General features: G+C 44.4%; 1 protein-coding gene across 2 annotated transcripts in view; it reads left to right on the top strand.

Moving 5' to 3' along the window:
• Positions 1-243: 243 nt before the first annotated feature.
• The window catches only part of STARD13 (StAR related lipid transfer domain containing 13), a 254,912-nt gene continuing 237,990 nt past the window's right edge, over positions 244-17,165 (top strand). Inside the window, exon 1 of one of the 2 annotated variants that reach the window (XM_073583197.1) lies at positions 244-532. In XM_073583197.1, the coding sequence (XP_073439298.1) occupies positions 409-532 (124 nt within the window). In that variant the 5' untranslated portion in view covers positions 244-408. Of the gene's footprint in view, positions 533-4,199; positions 4,438-17,165 lie in introns of those variants that run through there. The other variant, XM_073583200.1, reaches the window with a different exon arrangement.

Genomic DNA, 17,165 nt, shown 5'->3' with positions numbered 1-17,165 from the left:
GGTTATTGGCTAATAGTAGTCTGGTGTCTGGGGAGATAGGGTAAGTCAATAAACTTGTAAGGTAACTGAAGGAGAAAGGAAAGGGTTTCTGGTATCAGACTGATAACTTTCATGGCTGAACATCTGGTCTGGGATTCTCTCTGTCTTTCAGGGCAGGAATAGCTGCTGTAGTGAGGGGGGTTACAGGGAAGGCAGAGGGAGGGAGGCTGGAGAGAAAGTGTCAGGAGGAGATGCAGTGTGGTGAACCTCAGTGGTGTAGCCATGTCTCTAGGCTTTGGAGAAGTGCAGAGGAGCACTGCAGCAGGCCACCCTGGCATCCTGCAGCATCACACCCCCTCCTGGGACCTTCTTTTCGCTATCTAACTGCTGCAGTTCCTAGTAAAATGCAGTAATGCTGTGGGATTTACAATGACATCCAAGAGGAGATCAGCCAAATTTCTGCTGAGAAGGTCTCTGAGCGAGCAATTAAAGGACTCCACCACCAAGGCTTGGGACCTGCTGTGGAAAAATATCCGGGAAAAGCGCCTGGCAGGTCAGTCTGTCCCTGCAACCAGACACAATGCAGTGAAATCACACTCGCCCATTCTTCTTTTTTTTCCCTAACACTGTCTTGCCACTCGTGTTTTGCCATCTCAGTGTGTCACAGGGGCTGCAGGCTGACAAGGTGACTGCACAGAGGGGTAAGGCTGTGTGTATGGGTTGTGTGTCCTATGTGATGCCCTTGCAGCATTTCTTTCCAGCTTTCAGCTGTTTCAGTGCAGAGGATCAAAGGGAATAAAGTTACTTGTAATAATGTACAATTACAGGTACCATAGGGTTTTGTTTTCTTTCATTAAATGGAAGAATCATATTTTGACACTATGTGAATGCACAAGGGACTTCTGTCATAGTGAGTTATTGACTGTGATAGGAAACATTGCAGGCATTCAGCGCATTATGGAAATTGCACTTATGTCCTATTGGTGGAATGTACTTTTAAATTCATCAATGCTACATTTTGTATGTGTCACCCATAAATAGTTACTGTAACTAACATAGGTATTAATAATTTTATTAATAAATAATAATATCCGTGTTAATAATTATTATTAATTTTTATTTATTTAGTTTATTCATTATTATTTATTTATGAATTATTATTTTATTAACAAAGAGACAACAGATTCTACAGCACTTTACAAGTCACAGACTATGTTACATTTACCTGCACAATGCAGATCCTGTAGTCTGTAAAAGAGGCTCTCATATACGGTGGCTCAGTGGTTAGCACTGCAGCCTTGCAACGCTGGGGTCCTGGGTTCAAATCCCACCAAGGACAACATCTGCAGGGAGTTTGTATGTTCTCTCCCCGTGTTTGCGTCCCACACTATTAAGACATACTGATAGGGAATTTTGATTGTGAGCCCCATCGGGGACACTGATTATAATGTATGTAAAGCGCTGTGGATTTAATGGTGCTATATAAATGAGTAAAATAAATGCTTATAGCAATATTAATATTTTTGTGCATCGCACAAATTCATCACTGTCCCCATTGGGGCTCACTACCTGAATTCCCTATCAGTATGTGTTTGGGGTGTGGGATGAAACTGGAAGAAACTCCCCGCAAACATGGGTAGTAATATACAAACTCCTTGCATTACTTTACGATATGCACCAAGAATGAAACAAGTGTTAAATTATTTAATTATTCTTTAACACTTTCTATACCAACCACAACAGTTTTGTTATTAATGTGCGATTGCTCGCGTATACATATGCCAGCATTGAGATGGCGATGGCGGCTCCCACATGCCGAACCTTTCACACCGGACATATAACGCCATAGGTGTTATTTTAATAGATTTGGCTAAATTGATGTCAGTTTCTCCAAATTGTAAATGTATTCACTTTACGACATTTTTGATGCAGCGCTTTTATTATTCCGTAATTTCTGTGCTCTTATACCTCATACTGGCCACAAGTCTATGGATCGGTGCGACTGTTGTATACTTGCATAGCACATAGCCAAAACTTTCCAGCTGTCCTTTAGTTTAACTTAGATTTTAGGATTTATCACTGATCTTTATTTGAATGTTGAAAATCAATGTTTTATATATTTCAAAGACTTTTAAGTTGCATGAAAGGTTGGTGAAAGTTCTCTAATCTTGGTACTTCAGGGAATGGGAATTTGGGTTTTCTTAAAACTAAATGGTTATGATTGATTCATTTATAGCTCACATGGTATTTATGGCTCAGGCACAGTATTTAATTGTGCTTGTATGTACAGTACCCTACTACTGCATGCAATGCAATGGCAATACAGCATGCCCCAATTTTTGTGCCTTTCCATATAAAAGCAGAGTCTTACACAAAAATATAGTATGGGGGTGATTCTTCAAGATCATCAGTCTTGATGAGGGGGCCCATTTGGAGCTAACGTTTCTGTTTCCGGCAAGGCACATAGTGACGTGCACCGCTATGTACGCCTCACCACAAATCTTAGGGTACCGTTACACATAGCGACGTTCCAGCGATCCCTACAACGATACGACCTGGTAAGGATCACTGGTACGTCGCTAAAAGGTCGCTAGTAAGCTGTCAAACAGACAGATCTATGCAACGATGCAGCAACGATCCAGCGATCCGTATAACGACCTTGGCACACAGCAGCGATTCTGACGACTCAGACCTCGATAGCGTGAGTTCTAAGTCGCCAACGAGGTCGCTCGTCATTGTTATGGTGTCAAACACAGCAATGCATGCTGGCCAGCAGGACACCAGCGATCAAAAAATGGCCTAGGACATTCGAGCGCGATCAGTGATATCGCAGCGGGGGACTGGTTGCTGTTATGTGTCACACGTAGCGAGATTGCTGGCGAAGTCGCTGTTGTGTCTCAAAACCTGTGACGTTTCAGCGATCTCGCTAACGTTCTCGCTATGTGTGAAGTACCCCTTACTCCAGCTTCTGCTGGAGACTGCTGCCACTCGGCATGAATTTTACAAGCAGGGGTCGCCATGGCCCATCACGCCCCCTTACCACTAGAGATGAGCGAACATCGTCGGCTCCCTCCTTATTCGGCAAGCTATAGCACTTACTGAAGAAGCTCCATCGGGAACCAGGATACCTGGAGTGCTACTGATAATCAGGTGTCCGACGCCGCAGCTGCATGTGTCATGGCTGTGTGACAGTCACAACACATGTATGGATAGCCCAACAAACAGGCTCTACATGCATGTGTTGTGACTGTCACACAGCCGCGACACATGCAGCTGCGGCGCCGAACAGCTGATTATTGGGAGTGCTCCATATATCCGGGTTCCCGATGCAGCTTCTTCAGTAAGCGCTATATCTTGCCAAATAAGGAGGGAGACGACGATATTCGCTCATCTCTACTTACCACCACTTTGTTGGAACTGGGGCAAGAATTGCATAAAAACGCCATAAGTTGCATTTTTTTGCACAACCTTGCGAAAACTGGTGAAAACACTTTAAGGAATCACCCTTTATTACTGATCCATGCAGCACAGATAAGTAAAAGGATATTCTCAAGTTTACAAGTTTTCGATTGAATAGGGGATAACTTCCTAATCACTGATGGTCTGATCATTGCTTCTAAAATTGTGGCTCTGAAGAGCCCGATAGTGATTACAAGCACTCCTGATTAGTGAGGAGTGAATGTGCTGAGTTAAGGTGTTAGGCCGGAGTCACACTACAGCGAGATGCGGCCGAGTCTCGCAGGTTAAAACCAAGCTCTGGCAACGGCACTCCGGAGCGGAGCGTGCAGCTCCATGTATTGCTGTGCGGCTGCACGCTCCACTCCGGAGTGCCGGCGCCAGAGCTTGGTTTTAACCTGCGAGACTCGGCCGTATCTTGCTGTGTGTGATCCCGGCCTTATCCACATCTTCAGCGTTTTCTAAAAATAGGTCCAAGTCCCCACGGTTGCATGTCTCACGGCTTTTCAACAGCTGCAACACATGCATGGATTAGCTGTTTGTTAGGCAATCCCTGCATGTGTTGTAGCTGTCAAACAGCGATATGCGGCTGCGGGATCTCAAACGTATTTTTCGAGCACGCTGAAGACACTCGGTTAGCACCCGAGCATGCGGATAACATCGTATCCGAGCACCTTCGCTCATCACTGCTCCCAACCCATTCATTCCTCAGACTTCCTGAGTAGCTGAAGGCTATGCTCAGTTGGTCTTCAGCACTCTTGTTTCATTCACCTGGGGCTCCTCAGAGCTTCAATTCTCTGGATCGGTGGGAGTCATTGCTTTCGGACCCCCAGTGAACAGCAATGTAACCCCTATCCTATGAGAACACCCATTTAAAGCTAGATTCATATCTACTTTGGAGACACTGTTGTAGACAAAATTGCTAGACAGCACAGAACGCACACAGCCCTGTTTGTTGGACGCCTATGCACTTCCAGTGCCACCTTATGATGCTTCTGTGAGGTGCAGTATTTCAGCATTGCTTATAGGTTTGGAAACTTTTATTAGGGTTAAATGACATATTATGTATTTGCTGCTATTTTTTGGGTGAATAATTTACACTGAAATTCATCAACAAAGCTCTGTACCAAACCCCATTCATTCAGAGTAAAGAATCAGCCATAGATATCGGTAGATTTTCAAATCTACAGCATCTATGGTGATTTTCATTTATTGCAATGCAATGAGTCAAACCCTTGGCTAGATTCCATATGAAAAATCAGCAAGGAAAGCCACAGATTGCAGATGCAGATTTCATTGTGGATTCTTTTAGGATGGATCTGTCGAAGGCTTGAATTCTATTTTGCTGATTTTTTGACAGAAACCAAAAAATGTTGTTAGGGTAGGTTCACACTAGCATTTGGCTTTCCGTTTTTCTATTTTGATATAGAAACAGAAAATCTGGACTCCTGCACGAACTGATCCATCCTATAACGGGCACAAATGGCTCCAGGCAAATCTCACTGACTGCAGTCAGGTCTTTTGGGTTTCCGTTTTGGTGTATATCATTTTAACGACTTCTCATTATCTGGTGGTAAAAATGACAGAACTTGTAATGCAGAAGAAACCAACGCTAGTGTGAACTTAGTCACAAGCCTTAGGCCTGTTTCACACTTCCGTTTGTGACCATCAGTCAAGATCCGCCGATTTGGAAAAAAACGGATCCGCCATTTTTCTTGGCGGATCCGTTTTTTTCCTCATAGACGTGCATTATCGACGGATCTTGACGGATGGTCGTCCGTTTCATCCGTTTTTGTACGGATCCGCCAAGGCCCGGACGGAGCATGTAACGTTTTTTTTGTGTCCGGATCCGCTATTTGCCGATTTAACCCGCGTTTCTGTCTGGCTGCTGGACAAAATTGACAAATCTCTCTCTCTCTCCCCTTTTCCCCAGGCGCGGTTCCTTTAAATTTTTACCTTCGGCGGATCCGTACATCCGCCGATCCGCTGGCCCCGGTTTCTGTCAGTCCGCGTGCGGATCCGTTTTCCGCTATTTTGGCGGATTTTAACTGACAGAAAAAACTGAAGTGTGAAACAGGCCTTATTCAATCTTCTGTGATTTTTATTGTACACAGAAAAATGGTGTGAGCGTCATCAGTCACTTTTCATCAGTGTTTAGTCAGTGCTTTTCACATATGGGGAAATGTGTTCCAAAGCTTCTGCTATTCATTGCAGTGTCAAACACGGATAGAACATGGACTGTACTGATGGATGCCATCCATGTGCTGTCTGTTATTTTCAAGGACCCACAGACTTGTATGGGTAATTTTGATCTATCAGCAAAAACTGCCATGTCGACAAAAGAAACATGTACATGTGAACAGCACCATAGATTATAATGGGTACATGTTCTATCAATGAAAGACACAGAACTCGTACAACCGCTTAGTGCCCCGGGGAGAGCAAGTGCCAACACCGTAGGAACGTCGCCAGCACAGGAGGGGAGTTTGGGTTTTTATTTTATCGATTCAAATGTTGGGAATAAGAAGCGGATGTCCTAGTGGTGGACACACCCTTTAACCCCTTCATGATCTGAGCTTTTTTCAGTTTTGCGTTTTTGTTTTTCGCTCCCCTTCTTCCCAGAGCCATACCTTTTTTTTTTTTTCCGTCAATATGGCCATGTGAGGGCTTATTTTTTGCGAGACAAGTTGTAATTTTGAACGACACCATTGGTTTTTCCATGTCGTGTACTCGAAAATGGGAAAAAAATTCCAAGTGCGGTGAAATTGCAAAAGAAGTGCAATCCCACACTTGTTTTTGTTTGGCTTTTTTTCTAGGTTCGCTAAATGCTAAAACTGACCTGCCATTATGATTCTCCAGGTCATTACGAGTTCATAGATACCAAACATGTCTGGGTTCTTTTTCATCTAAGTGGTGAAAAAAAATTCCAAACTTTGCTTAAAAAAAAAAAATTGCACCATTTTCCAAGACCCGAATCGTCTCCATTTTTCATGATCTCGGGTTGGGCGAGGGCTTTTTTATGTGCTGACATTTTTATTGATACAATTTTGGTGCAGATATGTTCTTTTCAACGCCCGTTTTTGCATTTTAATGCAGTGTGGCAGCGACCAAAAAAACCTAATTCTGGCGTTTTGATTTATTTCCCCGCTATGCCATTTAGCGATCAGGTTAAAACTTTTTTTATTGATAAATTGGGCGATTCTGAGCGCGGCGATACCAAATAAGTGTATGTTTGATTTTTTTTTTGTTATTGTTTTATTTTGAATGGGGCGAAAGGGGGGTGATTTGAACTTTTATTTATTTATTTTTTAATTTTTAAAACCATTTTACTGTAACTTATGGCATGCTTCAATAGTCTCCATGGGAGGCTAGAAGCTGCCACAACTTGATCGGCTCTGCTACATAGAGGCGATGCTCAGATCACCTCTATGTAGCAGAATTACAGACTTGCTATGAGCGCCGACCACCGGGTGGCGCTCATAGCAATCCGGCACCAACAACTATAGAGGTCTCAAGGAGACCTCTGGTTGTCATGCCGATACATCGGTGACCCGTGATCACGTGACGCGGGTCACCGTTGAGCGTATTTCCGGCCGGAAGTGCTTGTTAAATGCCGCTGTCAGAGTTTGATAGCTGACATGTCCCGGCTTTGAGGTGGGCTCACTGCCGGAGCCCACATCACAGCGGGGGACACTGCCATCGGTGTATTAGTACCTCCAATGCCAGTAAGGGGATAAAAGTCAATGGAAGAAGGAGTTAAAATGATAAAAACGAATGTCAATTTATATCAAACAAGAAACCACAAGTGTGAACCTCACCATAGCAAAGAGCATTTGTAAGAAACGCAGCTTCTTTGGGTCTTCTCAGCCACGACCATCAGCAGAATGCTGGTCAACTCATCAGTACCTGAGCGTTCCACTTTGGTATAAGGGACGGTCCACAGAGAGGTGAGGTTGCGGTATATCCATGATTGGCACAGCCACAAACAGTTTTAATTCCATACAATTCTTATAACCTTATTTTGTCCATTTTCTTAAGACAAAGCAAAAATTACTTATTACTTAGCCATAGTATTCCGGCAAGTAGTCTCCTAGTCCTGCCTTGGATCTTCTAATCACATTTTCCTGGACAGGATTGACAGCCTGTATTCAGCCCACATTATGGAACATTATGGAAGTACCAATATTCTGACTGTCAATAACATCCAGGGAACCATTTTTTAAATGATACAAGGCAGGACTAGTCCTGGGCAAGAAACGCCTCAATAGTCAAGTCCTGCCTCAATAGTGCCTGTTATGCTGCAGAATGATAGTACTTTGTTCACAAATTGTAGCACCAGTAATCACATAAAACACCCTATTAGATTATAGGGAATCTGTCAGCAGGTTTTTGCTATGTACAGTAATCTGAGGCAGGAAATAGGGGCTGAAACAAAGATTTCAGCGATGTGTCACTTATTATGCTGTGTGCTGTTGTATACTGTACAATGAAGATTTCATCACCAGGACATTATCACTATCTTGACTACAGCTAATGCAACTGCTAGACTGACCACACACACCCTCCTGTGATAAGCAGCTCGCTGTCTATAAATAATGTACATAGAAAGCTGCGGTTTGGGCAGTGGTAGATTTCTGAGCTCTGCTTCATGCTACATCTAAAAACTCTGATTGTATCATGACTGCTGCACCCAATAAACTAAGTGATACATCACTGGATTCAGGGTCTCTTTAACGACATTATGCTGCTCTCAGATGAGGTAGCAAAAAGCTAGTGACAAAGCTTCTTTAAAAAAATTTGCATCCATTTTTTTTAAAGCGAATCCACTCAAATTACACCACCAGCTGGTTGGGATGACGAAGTATGTTGTTTTTTTAAGGTGGGAATTCTTATATCTAATTTTGGTCTTATTTTGCTATATTGAAATGTAATGTTTCCAGTGATGTCGGATGAACATCACATCATCTAATATATAAAGCTCAAGTGTGTGTATGTGTGTGTGTGTATGTCTGGGATTGGCATCCGCACCGTCGCAGCTACAGCCACAAAATTTGGCACAGTCACATGTCTGGACCCCGAGAGTGTCCTAGGCTATGTTGTGAGGTGAAATTTTAACCCCGCGCGTTCCAATTCACCAAACAATTTTGCTCCTATCTACATAATGGGGAAAAAGTGTGTGTGTATCAAGCCCCGCCCCTCATTATGATGTCATAATGGTTGACTGTGGGATGGAGGATGTGTGATGGGTATATGGGCATGGGACTATGGGATGGTGAATATGTATGATGGGTATATGGGCACTGGAGTATGGGATGGAGGATATGTATGACGGGTATATGGGCACGGGACTATGGGATGGAGGATATGTATGACGGGTATATGGGCACGGGACTATGGGATGGAGGATATGTATGATGGGTATATGGGCATGGGACTATGGGATGGTGAATATGTATGATGGGTATATGAGCACTGGAGTATGGGATGGAGGATATGTATGACGGGTATATGGGCACGGGACTATGGGATGGAGGATATGTATGACGGGTATATGGGCACGGGACTATGGGATGGAGGATATGTATGATGGGTATATGGGCACTCGACTATGGGATGGAGGATGTGTGATGGGTATATGGGCACGGGACTCTGGGATGGTGAATATGTATGATGGGTATATGAGCACTGGAGTATGGGATGGAGGATATGTATGACGGGTATATGGGCACGGGACTATGGGATGGAGGATATGTATGACGGGTATATGGGCACGGGACTATGGGATGGTGAATATGTATGATGGGTATATGGGCACTGGAGTATGGGATGGAGGATATGTATGACGGGTATATGGGCACGGGACTATGGGATGGAGGATATGTATGACGGGTATATGGGCACGGGACTATGGGATGGAGGATATGTATGATGGGTATATGGGCACTCGACTATGGGATGGAGGATGTGTGATGGGTATATGGGCACGGGACTATGGGATGGAGGATATGTATGATGGGTATATGGGCATGGGACTATGGGATGGAGGATGTGTGATGGGTATATGGGCACGGGACTATGGGATGGTGAATATGTATGATGGGTATATGAGCACTGGAGTATGGGATGGAGGATATGTATGACCGGTATATGGGCATGGGACTATGGGATGGAGGATATGTATGACGGGTATATGGGCACGGGACTATGGGATGGAGGATATGTATGATGGGTATATGGGCACGGGACTATGGGATGGAGGATAATTATAATTTGCTATAACTAACCACAGTTAGTTACTATGCCCGGGCAGCGCCGGGCTCTTCAGCTAGTTATATTATAATTAGAGTCTTAGATATTAGCGTGACGATGGCAATTGTGGTGTTTCTATAATAAAGAGGGAGTTTCTCTGCTCTATTTTACTTTTCTTTTTACAGCGTGTTTGTTCAGTGTCATAAATTTGCAAGATTAGCTTTTGTCATAGCTGGTCAGCAGTTATGGCACAAATAACAAAGAAGTGGGTGCGCAGATCATCAGATTTAATAGATTTTATCTTTCATGAGCCGCGCATATCTAAATACAATTTACACAAGTCACTCATTGTTTATACAGTTAATCCACCCTAATGGCTTCATGTTTTGCTGCATTTACAATCCTTCTCAATCTTTTTAGGGCAATGATCCATTAAAGGGGTTTACTCATTACTGATCTTCAGGAGTGCACCGCCATTTTTTGTCCGAGCTTCCTGCTTGTTGGAGGTGGCTCGCTCCTGATGGTTGACAGTTGGGGCAGGTGAAATTGTTGAGCATCTGGCCTTAAAGGGAATCTGTCACCTATTTTTAGCCCTATAAGATGTGGCCATCGCCATCAGGGGCTTATCTACAGCATTATGTAATGCTGTAGATAAGCCCCCAATGTAACCAGAAAGATAAAAAAAACGAGTTAGATTATACTCACCCGGGGGCCGGGGTTGGGTGCGGTAGGTGTCGCGGTCCGGGTCTGGCGCCTCCCATCTTCATACGATGCCGTCCTCCTTCTTACTTCTGCCGCAGCTCCTGCGCAGGTGTAATTTATCTGCCCTATTGAGGGCAGAGTAAAGTACTGCAGTGCACAGGTGCCGGAAAAGGTCAGAGAGGTCCCGCGCCTGCGTACTGCAGTACTTTACTCTGCCCTCAACAGGGAAGATAAAGTAAGCCTGCGCAGGAGCCGAGGGAGAAGTAAGGAGGATGACATCATCGTATGAAGATGGGAGGCACCAGACCGCCACACCCATCGGACCTGACTGGACGCCCAGGTGAGTATAATCTAACTCGTTTTTCTTATCTTAGGTTACATCGGGGGCTTATTTACAGCATTACAGAATGCTGTAGATAAGCCCCTGATGGCGGTGCTGGCAGCTGGTAGGGCTAAAATGGGGTGACAGATTCCCTTTAAAGGTCTAATCGACTACGTGACTGCAGACTTGTAAATCCTTACAGCGTATGCACTGCATTCTGTGGATTCGCCGGTGTCAGCGCCGAGAACGTCGGTCACGTTACCGAAAGTATGAGCTATGCCTACTCCAGGCTAGCCTGTTTCTGTCCTGGCGAAATACACTTGCATTGAGTGTACGGTGAAACAGTGTAGTTGGATTCTGGATGGGGGTATGCATATTGCATAATTGTGGTCACGTAAACACCGATCCCGGCGCTGACACCGGAGAATTCTCACAGTGCGCAGTGCAAAGGCTGTGAGGTTTCTCAAGTCTGCAGTAACATATAATAGCTGCAGACATGTAGATTTACCCTGGACAACCCCTTTATCTATTTGCTTTATGATGCCTCTAACAAAAGCAGCGATCCACCAAGCTTCAGAGCAGCACTTGCAAGTGATATAGCATAGAGCTAGCAAGCCTTCTTTGCCTAGGAAAACACCACCTCTGATGGACTGTTCCTTATTAGTGGTGAGTGAACGTGCTCGGGTAACGGCTTATCCGAGCACGCTCGGGTCTTATCTGAATATCTTGGGCGAGCTCAGATAATATGTTCAAGTCTAACAGCCGCAACACATGCAGGGATTGCCTATCAAACAACCAATCCCCGCATTTGTTGAGGCTTGTCTAATAGCCACAAAACATGCAGCCATGGGGACTCGAACATATTATCCGAGCTCGCCCAAGATAGTCGGATAACACCCGAGCGTGCTCGGATAAGAAGTTACCCGAGCACGTTCACTCATCACTATTCTTTATATGACAGTGCACAGTAACCAATATTAGGAGCCATTTACTGGTAACCCAAAATCATACAGCAGAGGCCATTATATTTCTCTCAATATATTTGAGCACAGTCTTCCTAAAACTACTGAATCAATATGGTCTAATAATGGATCCATCCGGAAATTCTGTTAGTGGTTTCTAAAAAGAATCTGTCAATAAGTATTTCTAGAAAGAGTGAGTCAAAAGTCAGGATTCACTCAATTATCAGATGCTATATGTTAGATTGATGTCATCATTGACCGTGTATATTATATTTTAGACCGACTGTACTTTTTAATGTAACCCAGTCGATTTTTTTTTTCCAAGATGCAATTCCTTGTATTGGAAAGCATAGTTTTGCTGGCCTATCCAAACAGTTCTTACAAATCAATCATTAATTCAATATCATTTTTGACAATGATTTTACCTTTCGCTTTTAACATTATCTTCTCTTGCAACAAAAAACTTTTTCTACAAATAAAATATGCTTCTCCCAACAAAATCAGTTCAATCTGACCTCGCCCTGACATTGGACCATTGTGCAAAACTAACTGCTGGATTTGAGGCTTTTTTCTGTTGCGTTAAACTAATGGAGTGTGGCACAAGTCAGTTCCTGATTGCTCCAACAATTGCATCAAAAACTTTGATTCCAATCTTACGCTACACACACAAAGATAAATAAATACTGTTCATACACATGCACATACACACGTACAAACCTACACAAAACATACATGCACACATACATGCCTACACGCAACATACATGCATACATACTGTAGGGAGCCGACCTTCCTCCCAGGGTTTCCCAACACACCGGCCTCACCAGGTTCATGGGCTTAGTGGGTGCTCTTCAGGACTTCCGTCTCCGCCTGAGACTGCCCAACACTCACGCCTCACCAGGTCCAAGGTCATACCACATGCTCCAGGGAGACAATTCTTCACCTAGAATCTCCCAACACTGACCCTCCAGGACCTTGCTCACTGAACCCTCCAGGTACAGTCTTTCACTGACCCCGGTCAGCATACCACAGACTCCTGTCTCTTACCTGTTGGTGACGGCCACACAGGTTCCTGGACGCCTCTTCTCCTCACAGGTATCCCACAAATATCAATACAGTCACTTTCTCTGACCTCGGTCAGTATTACTCACGATTTTCCAGACCGTCTGCTCTCCTGGCTCAGAGCCGCCAGTACGGCAACATGTGCTTCTTGGAACCGCTGCCCGCATTCTCCACCAATTGTAGGGATTCTACTCGCTGAGGTGCGACGGGAGAAAACCAGGAGGCACGTTCCTTTAAAAGTTCACAGGGTTTATTGCTTCATAACCCATAAAGCAGCACATAACACAAGGAATAGCCTTTAGCTCAGGCAAAAGCAGGCATAAGTGTCCATTATTTCATGCTCAGTCCTGGAGCCTCAGCAAAACACAGGAGGCTTATCCGTCCTCACATACAGCCAATATACACAGGCCTCACCGGGTCAGCAGCCTCAGCACGTGGTCTTCGGGAAGGTAGCACACCTTCTTCCACCTAGGCCTGCCGGGACCTTCCACATGGCTCAATCAGATCCATGCGCTCTCTTTCATGTGACTTACTCTGGTTACCTTATATGGTCCGTAGCCACGCCCCCCGGGTCACATGGCTATGACCTCATCACAGGTCCTTCAAGCATTCATATACATACAGTGGGGCAAAAAAGTATTTAGTCAGTCAGCAATAGTGCAAGTTCCACCACTTAAAAAGATGAGAGGCGTCTGTAATTTACATCATAGGTAGACCTCAACTATGGGAGACAAACTGAGAAAAAAAAAATCCAGAAAATCACATTGTCTGGTTTTTTTTCATTTTATTTGCATATTATGGTGGAAAATAAGTATTTGGTCAGAAACAAAATTTCATCTCAATACTTTGTGATATATCCTTTGTTGGCAATGACAGAGGTCAAACGTTTTCTGTAAGTCTTCACAAGGTTGCCACACACTGTTGTTGGTATGTTGGCCCATTCCTCCATGCAGATCTCCTCTAGAGCAGTGATGTTTTTGGCTTTTCGCTTGGCAACACGGACTTTCAACTCCCTCCAAAGGTTTTCTATAGGGTTGAGATCTGGAGACTGGCTAGGCCACTCCAGGACCTTGAAATGCTTCTTACGAAGCCACTCCTTCGTTGCCCTGGTGGTGTGCTTTGGATCATTGTCATGTTGAAAGACCCAGCCACGTTTCATATTCAATGCCCTTGCTGATGGAAGGAGGTTTGCACTCAAAATCTCACGATACATGGCCCCATTCATTCTTTCATGTACCCGGATCAGTCGTCCTAGCCCCTTTGCAGAGAAACAGCCCCAAAGCATGATGTTTCCACCACCATGCTTTACAGTAGGTATGGTGTTTGATGGATGCAACTCAGTATTCTTTTTTCCTCCAAACACGACAAGTTGTGTTTCTACCAAACCGTTCCAGTTTGGTTTCATCAGACCATAGGACATTCTCCCAAAACTCCTCTGGATCATCCAAATGCTCTCTAGCAAACTTCAGACAGGCCCGGACATGTACAGGCTTAAGCAGTGGGACACGTCTGGCACTGCAGGATCTGAGTCCATGGTGGCGTAGTGTGTTACTTATGGTAGGCCTTGTTACATTGGTCCCAGCTCTCTGCAGTCCATTCACTAGGTCCCCCCGCGTGGTTCTGGGATTTTTGCTCACCATTCTTGTGATCATTCTGACCCCACGCGGTGGGATTTTGCGTGGAGCACCAGATCGAGGGAGATTATCAGTGGTCTTGTATGTCTTCCATTTTCTAATTATTGCTCCCACAGTTGATTTCTTCACTCCAAGCTGGTTGGCTATTGCAGATTCAGTCTTCCCAGCCTGGTGCAGGGCTACAATTTTGTTTCTGGTGTCCTTTGACAGCTCTTTGGTCTTCACCATAGTGGAGTTTGGAGTCAGACTGTTTGAGGGTGTGCACAGGTGTCTTTTTATACTGATAACAAGTTTAAACAGGTGCCATTACTACAGGTAATGAGTGGAGGAAAGAGGAGACTCTTAAAGAAGAAGTTACAGGTCTGTGAGAGCCAGAAATCTTGATTGCTTGTTTCTGACCAAATACTTATTTTCCACCATAATATGCAAATAAAATGAAAAAAAACAGACAATGTGATTTTCTGGATTTTTTTTTCTCAGTTTGTCTCCCATAGTTGAGGTCTACCTATGATGTAAATTACAGATGCCTCTCATCTTTTTAAGTGGTGGAACTTGCACTATTGCTGACTGACTAAATACTTTTTTGCCCCACTGTATACTTTATTATGACACTCAAACACACCCCTGGGTGGGTTTGTAGGTAACTGGTCCGCCAATCTCCCTAGTTACCTGGAGACTTCTCCCTGACACATTAAAGCAGCACCTCAGCAGTATCACTGCTGATCAACACATAAGTCTCCACCTCAAAGCCACCCACTTTGAGATACATAACGATCCTTCAGCCTCCTATACCCATTACCACAATGGATATGACTGTAGGCCCGTCCTGGGACACCCACACAGCGCCCCCTAGCAGACAAAGTGGTCACTGCACCACAATACACACACATACCTACCTACACAGAACAAACATGCATACATATACACATACATACCTACACACATCATACTTGCATATATACATACATACATACCTACCTACACAGAACTTACCTACCTACACAGCACATACATGCACACACATGCATTCCTACACAGAATATACATGCATACATACACATATACACACACGTGCATACCTACACAGAACAAACATGCATACATACAAGCTCTTTTTTACAGAAAAAAATCAGTTAAAAAGCATTTACTACGGTTCTTACTTCTATGTGTCTTTTTTTCTCTACTTTATGTTACATGTTTTAACCCCTTCTCAGTTTAAGATATAAATTAGCATTCTGGGAAGGGGTCCACATGTGTGGTGGATAGGGATGATTGGACCCATGGAAGTTTGGGTTCTGGTAGCCGACCCAAAATTTATTTCAAAGTTTGGTGCAGGTACCTGTAGCCGAACTTGAACCAGAACCCCTTTGAAAACAATGGGGACCTGGACTTTTGAGCCAGAAAATTCTCTCTGCCTCTCTTTAGGACTTGCCCTGGAACTCAGAACATTGCAACGGACTTCCGGGATAAGTCCGTGTTCAGCGTTTAGCACCGGACACTAACTGTTCGGTACAAACCCCTAACTTTTAAGTTCTGGTTTGCTCGTCATCTCTAGTGGTGGAGGCTCAAGAGCTGAGCTGCCTCTCGCTGCTGATGCGGGCTACATTACATAGCCGGTCTCAGTCTCTAACAGCAGTGGCCCGAATTAAGCTCCATTTGCTGCTGTTAACCTTTTAAGTAGACCGCGGCAGTGAAGTAGAAAGCATGCTGGCGCTCGTGCACACCAGCTGCCATCATCCATCTCTCACCCCATGACTTGGTCGCATGGGGCTGATAAGGCCCCGTTACCCGCATCAATGTCCCAGCGATCCCACCAACGATCCAACATGGATGGGATCGCTGGGACATAGTTAGCTGATCGCTGGTGAGCTGTTACATAGACAGACCCACCAGCGATCAGGACCAGCGAGCAAGCTGGTATCCAATGTAAACAGCGGGTATCTAAGAGCCGCGCGGCTTAGTTACCTGCTGTTTACCTTGGAAACCAGCGTGCATGCTGGTTTCCAAGGTAAACAGCGGGTAACTAAGAGCCGCGCGGCTCTTAGATACCCGCTGTTTACATTGGAAACCAGCTCCCAGCGCCACTGATCGTTGGTCTCTCGCTGTCACACGCAGCGATGCACGCTGGCCAGCGGGAGACCAATGATCAAAAAACGGCCCAGGACGTTCATGCGCGATCAGGGATACCCGACGGGGGGACGGTCACTGATACATGTCACACACATCGATATCGCTGGCGAGATCCCTGTGGCGTCACAAAATCAGCGATCTCACTGGCGATCTCGCTGTGTGTGACCGGGTCTATAGGTTAGCATCACAGCAGGGGGCCAGGTTTTCCTCACTGCCATCTTGTAGGCCTGTGAAGCTCAGCCAATAGCTAAGCTCTTTACGAGTCCATAATTTTCACTATATTTTGAAATACTGTGGTTCAAGTCCAAGTTCAAGTTCTCTAATGGAACTAAAAAATAATGCAATAAATATATTTTTTTAAAGCTATACTGTAAAAAAATGAAATCACCTCCCATTTCCCCCATTAAATATAAAGAAAGGGGGAAAACCATTTTATATTGGCAGCCATTCTATCAAAATTCTAATATTAATTTTCACCTACAGTAAACAGTTTTAAGGCAAAAGAAATCAAAGAGCCAGAATTGTAATTTTTCAGACATCTTCACTTACAAAAAGAATGCAACAAAAAGAGAACAAAACGTCATATGTACCCTTAGTTGGTATCAATAAAAGCATCAGCTCACTGCTCAAAAATAAGCCCCCACGTATTTCCATCAACAGAAAAAAAAA

Source organism: Dendrobates tinctorius, unplaced genomic scaffold (genome assembly GCF_039654945.1).
Source record: "Dendrobates tinctorius isolate UK_male_01 unplaced genomic scaffold, ASM3965494v1 ptg000075l, whole genome shotgun sequence".
Taxonomy (NCBI): Eukaryota; Metazoa; Chordata; class Amphibia; order Anura; family Dendrobatidae; genus Dendrobates; species Dendrobates tinctorius.
This window is presented reverse-complemented; position numbering and strand designations above follow the sequence as displayed.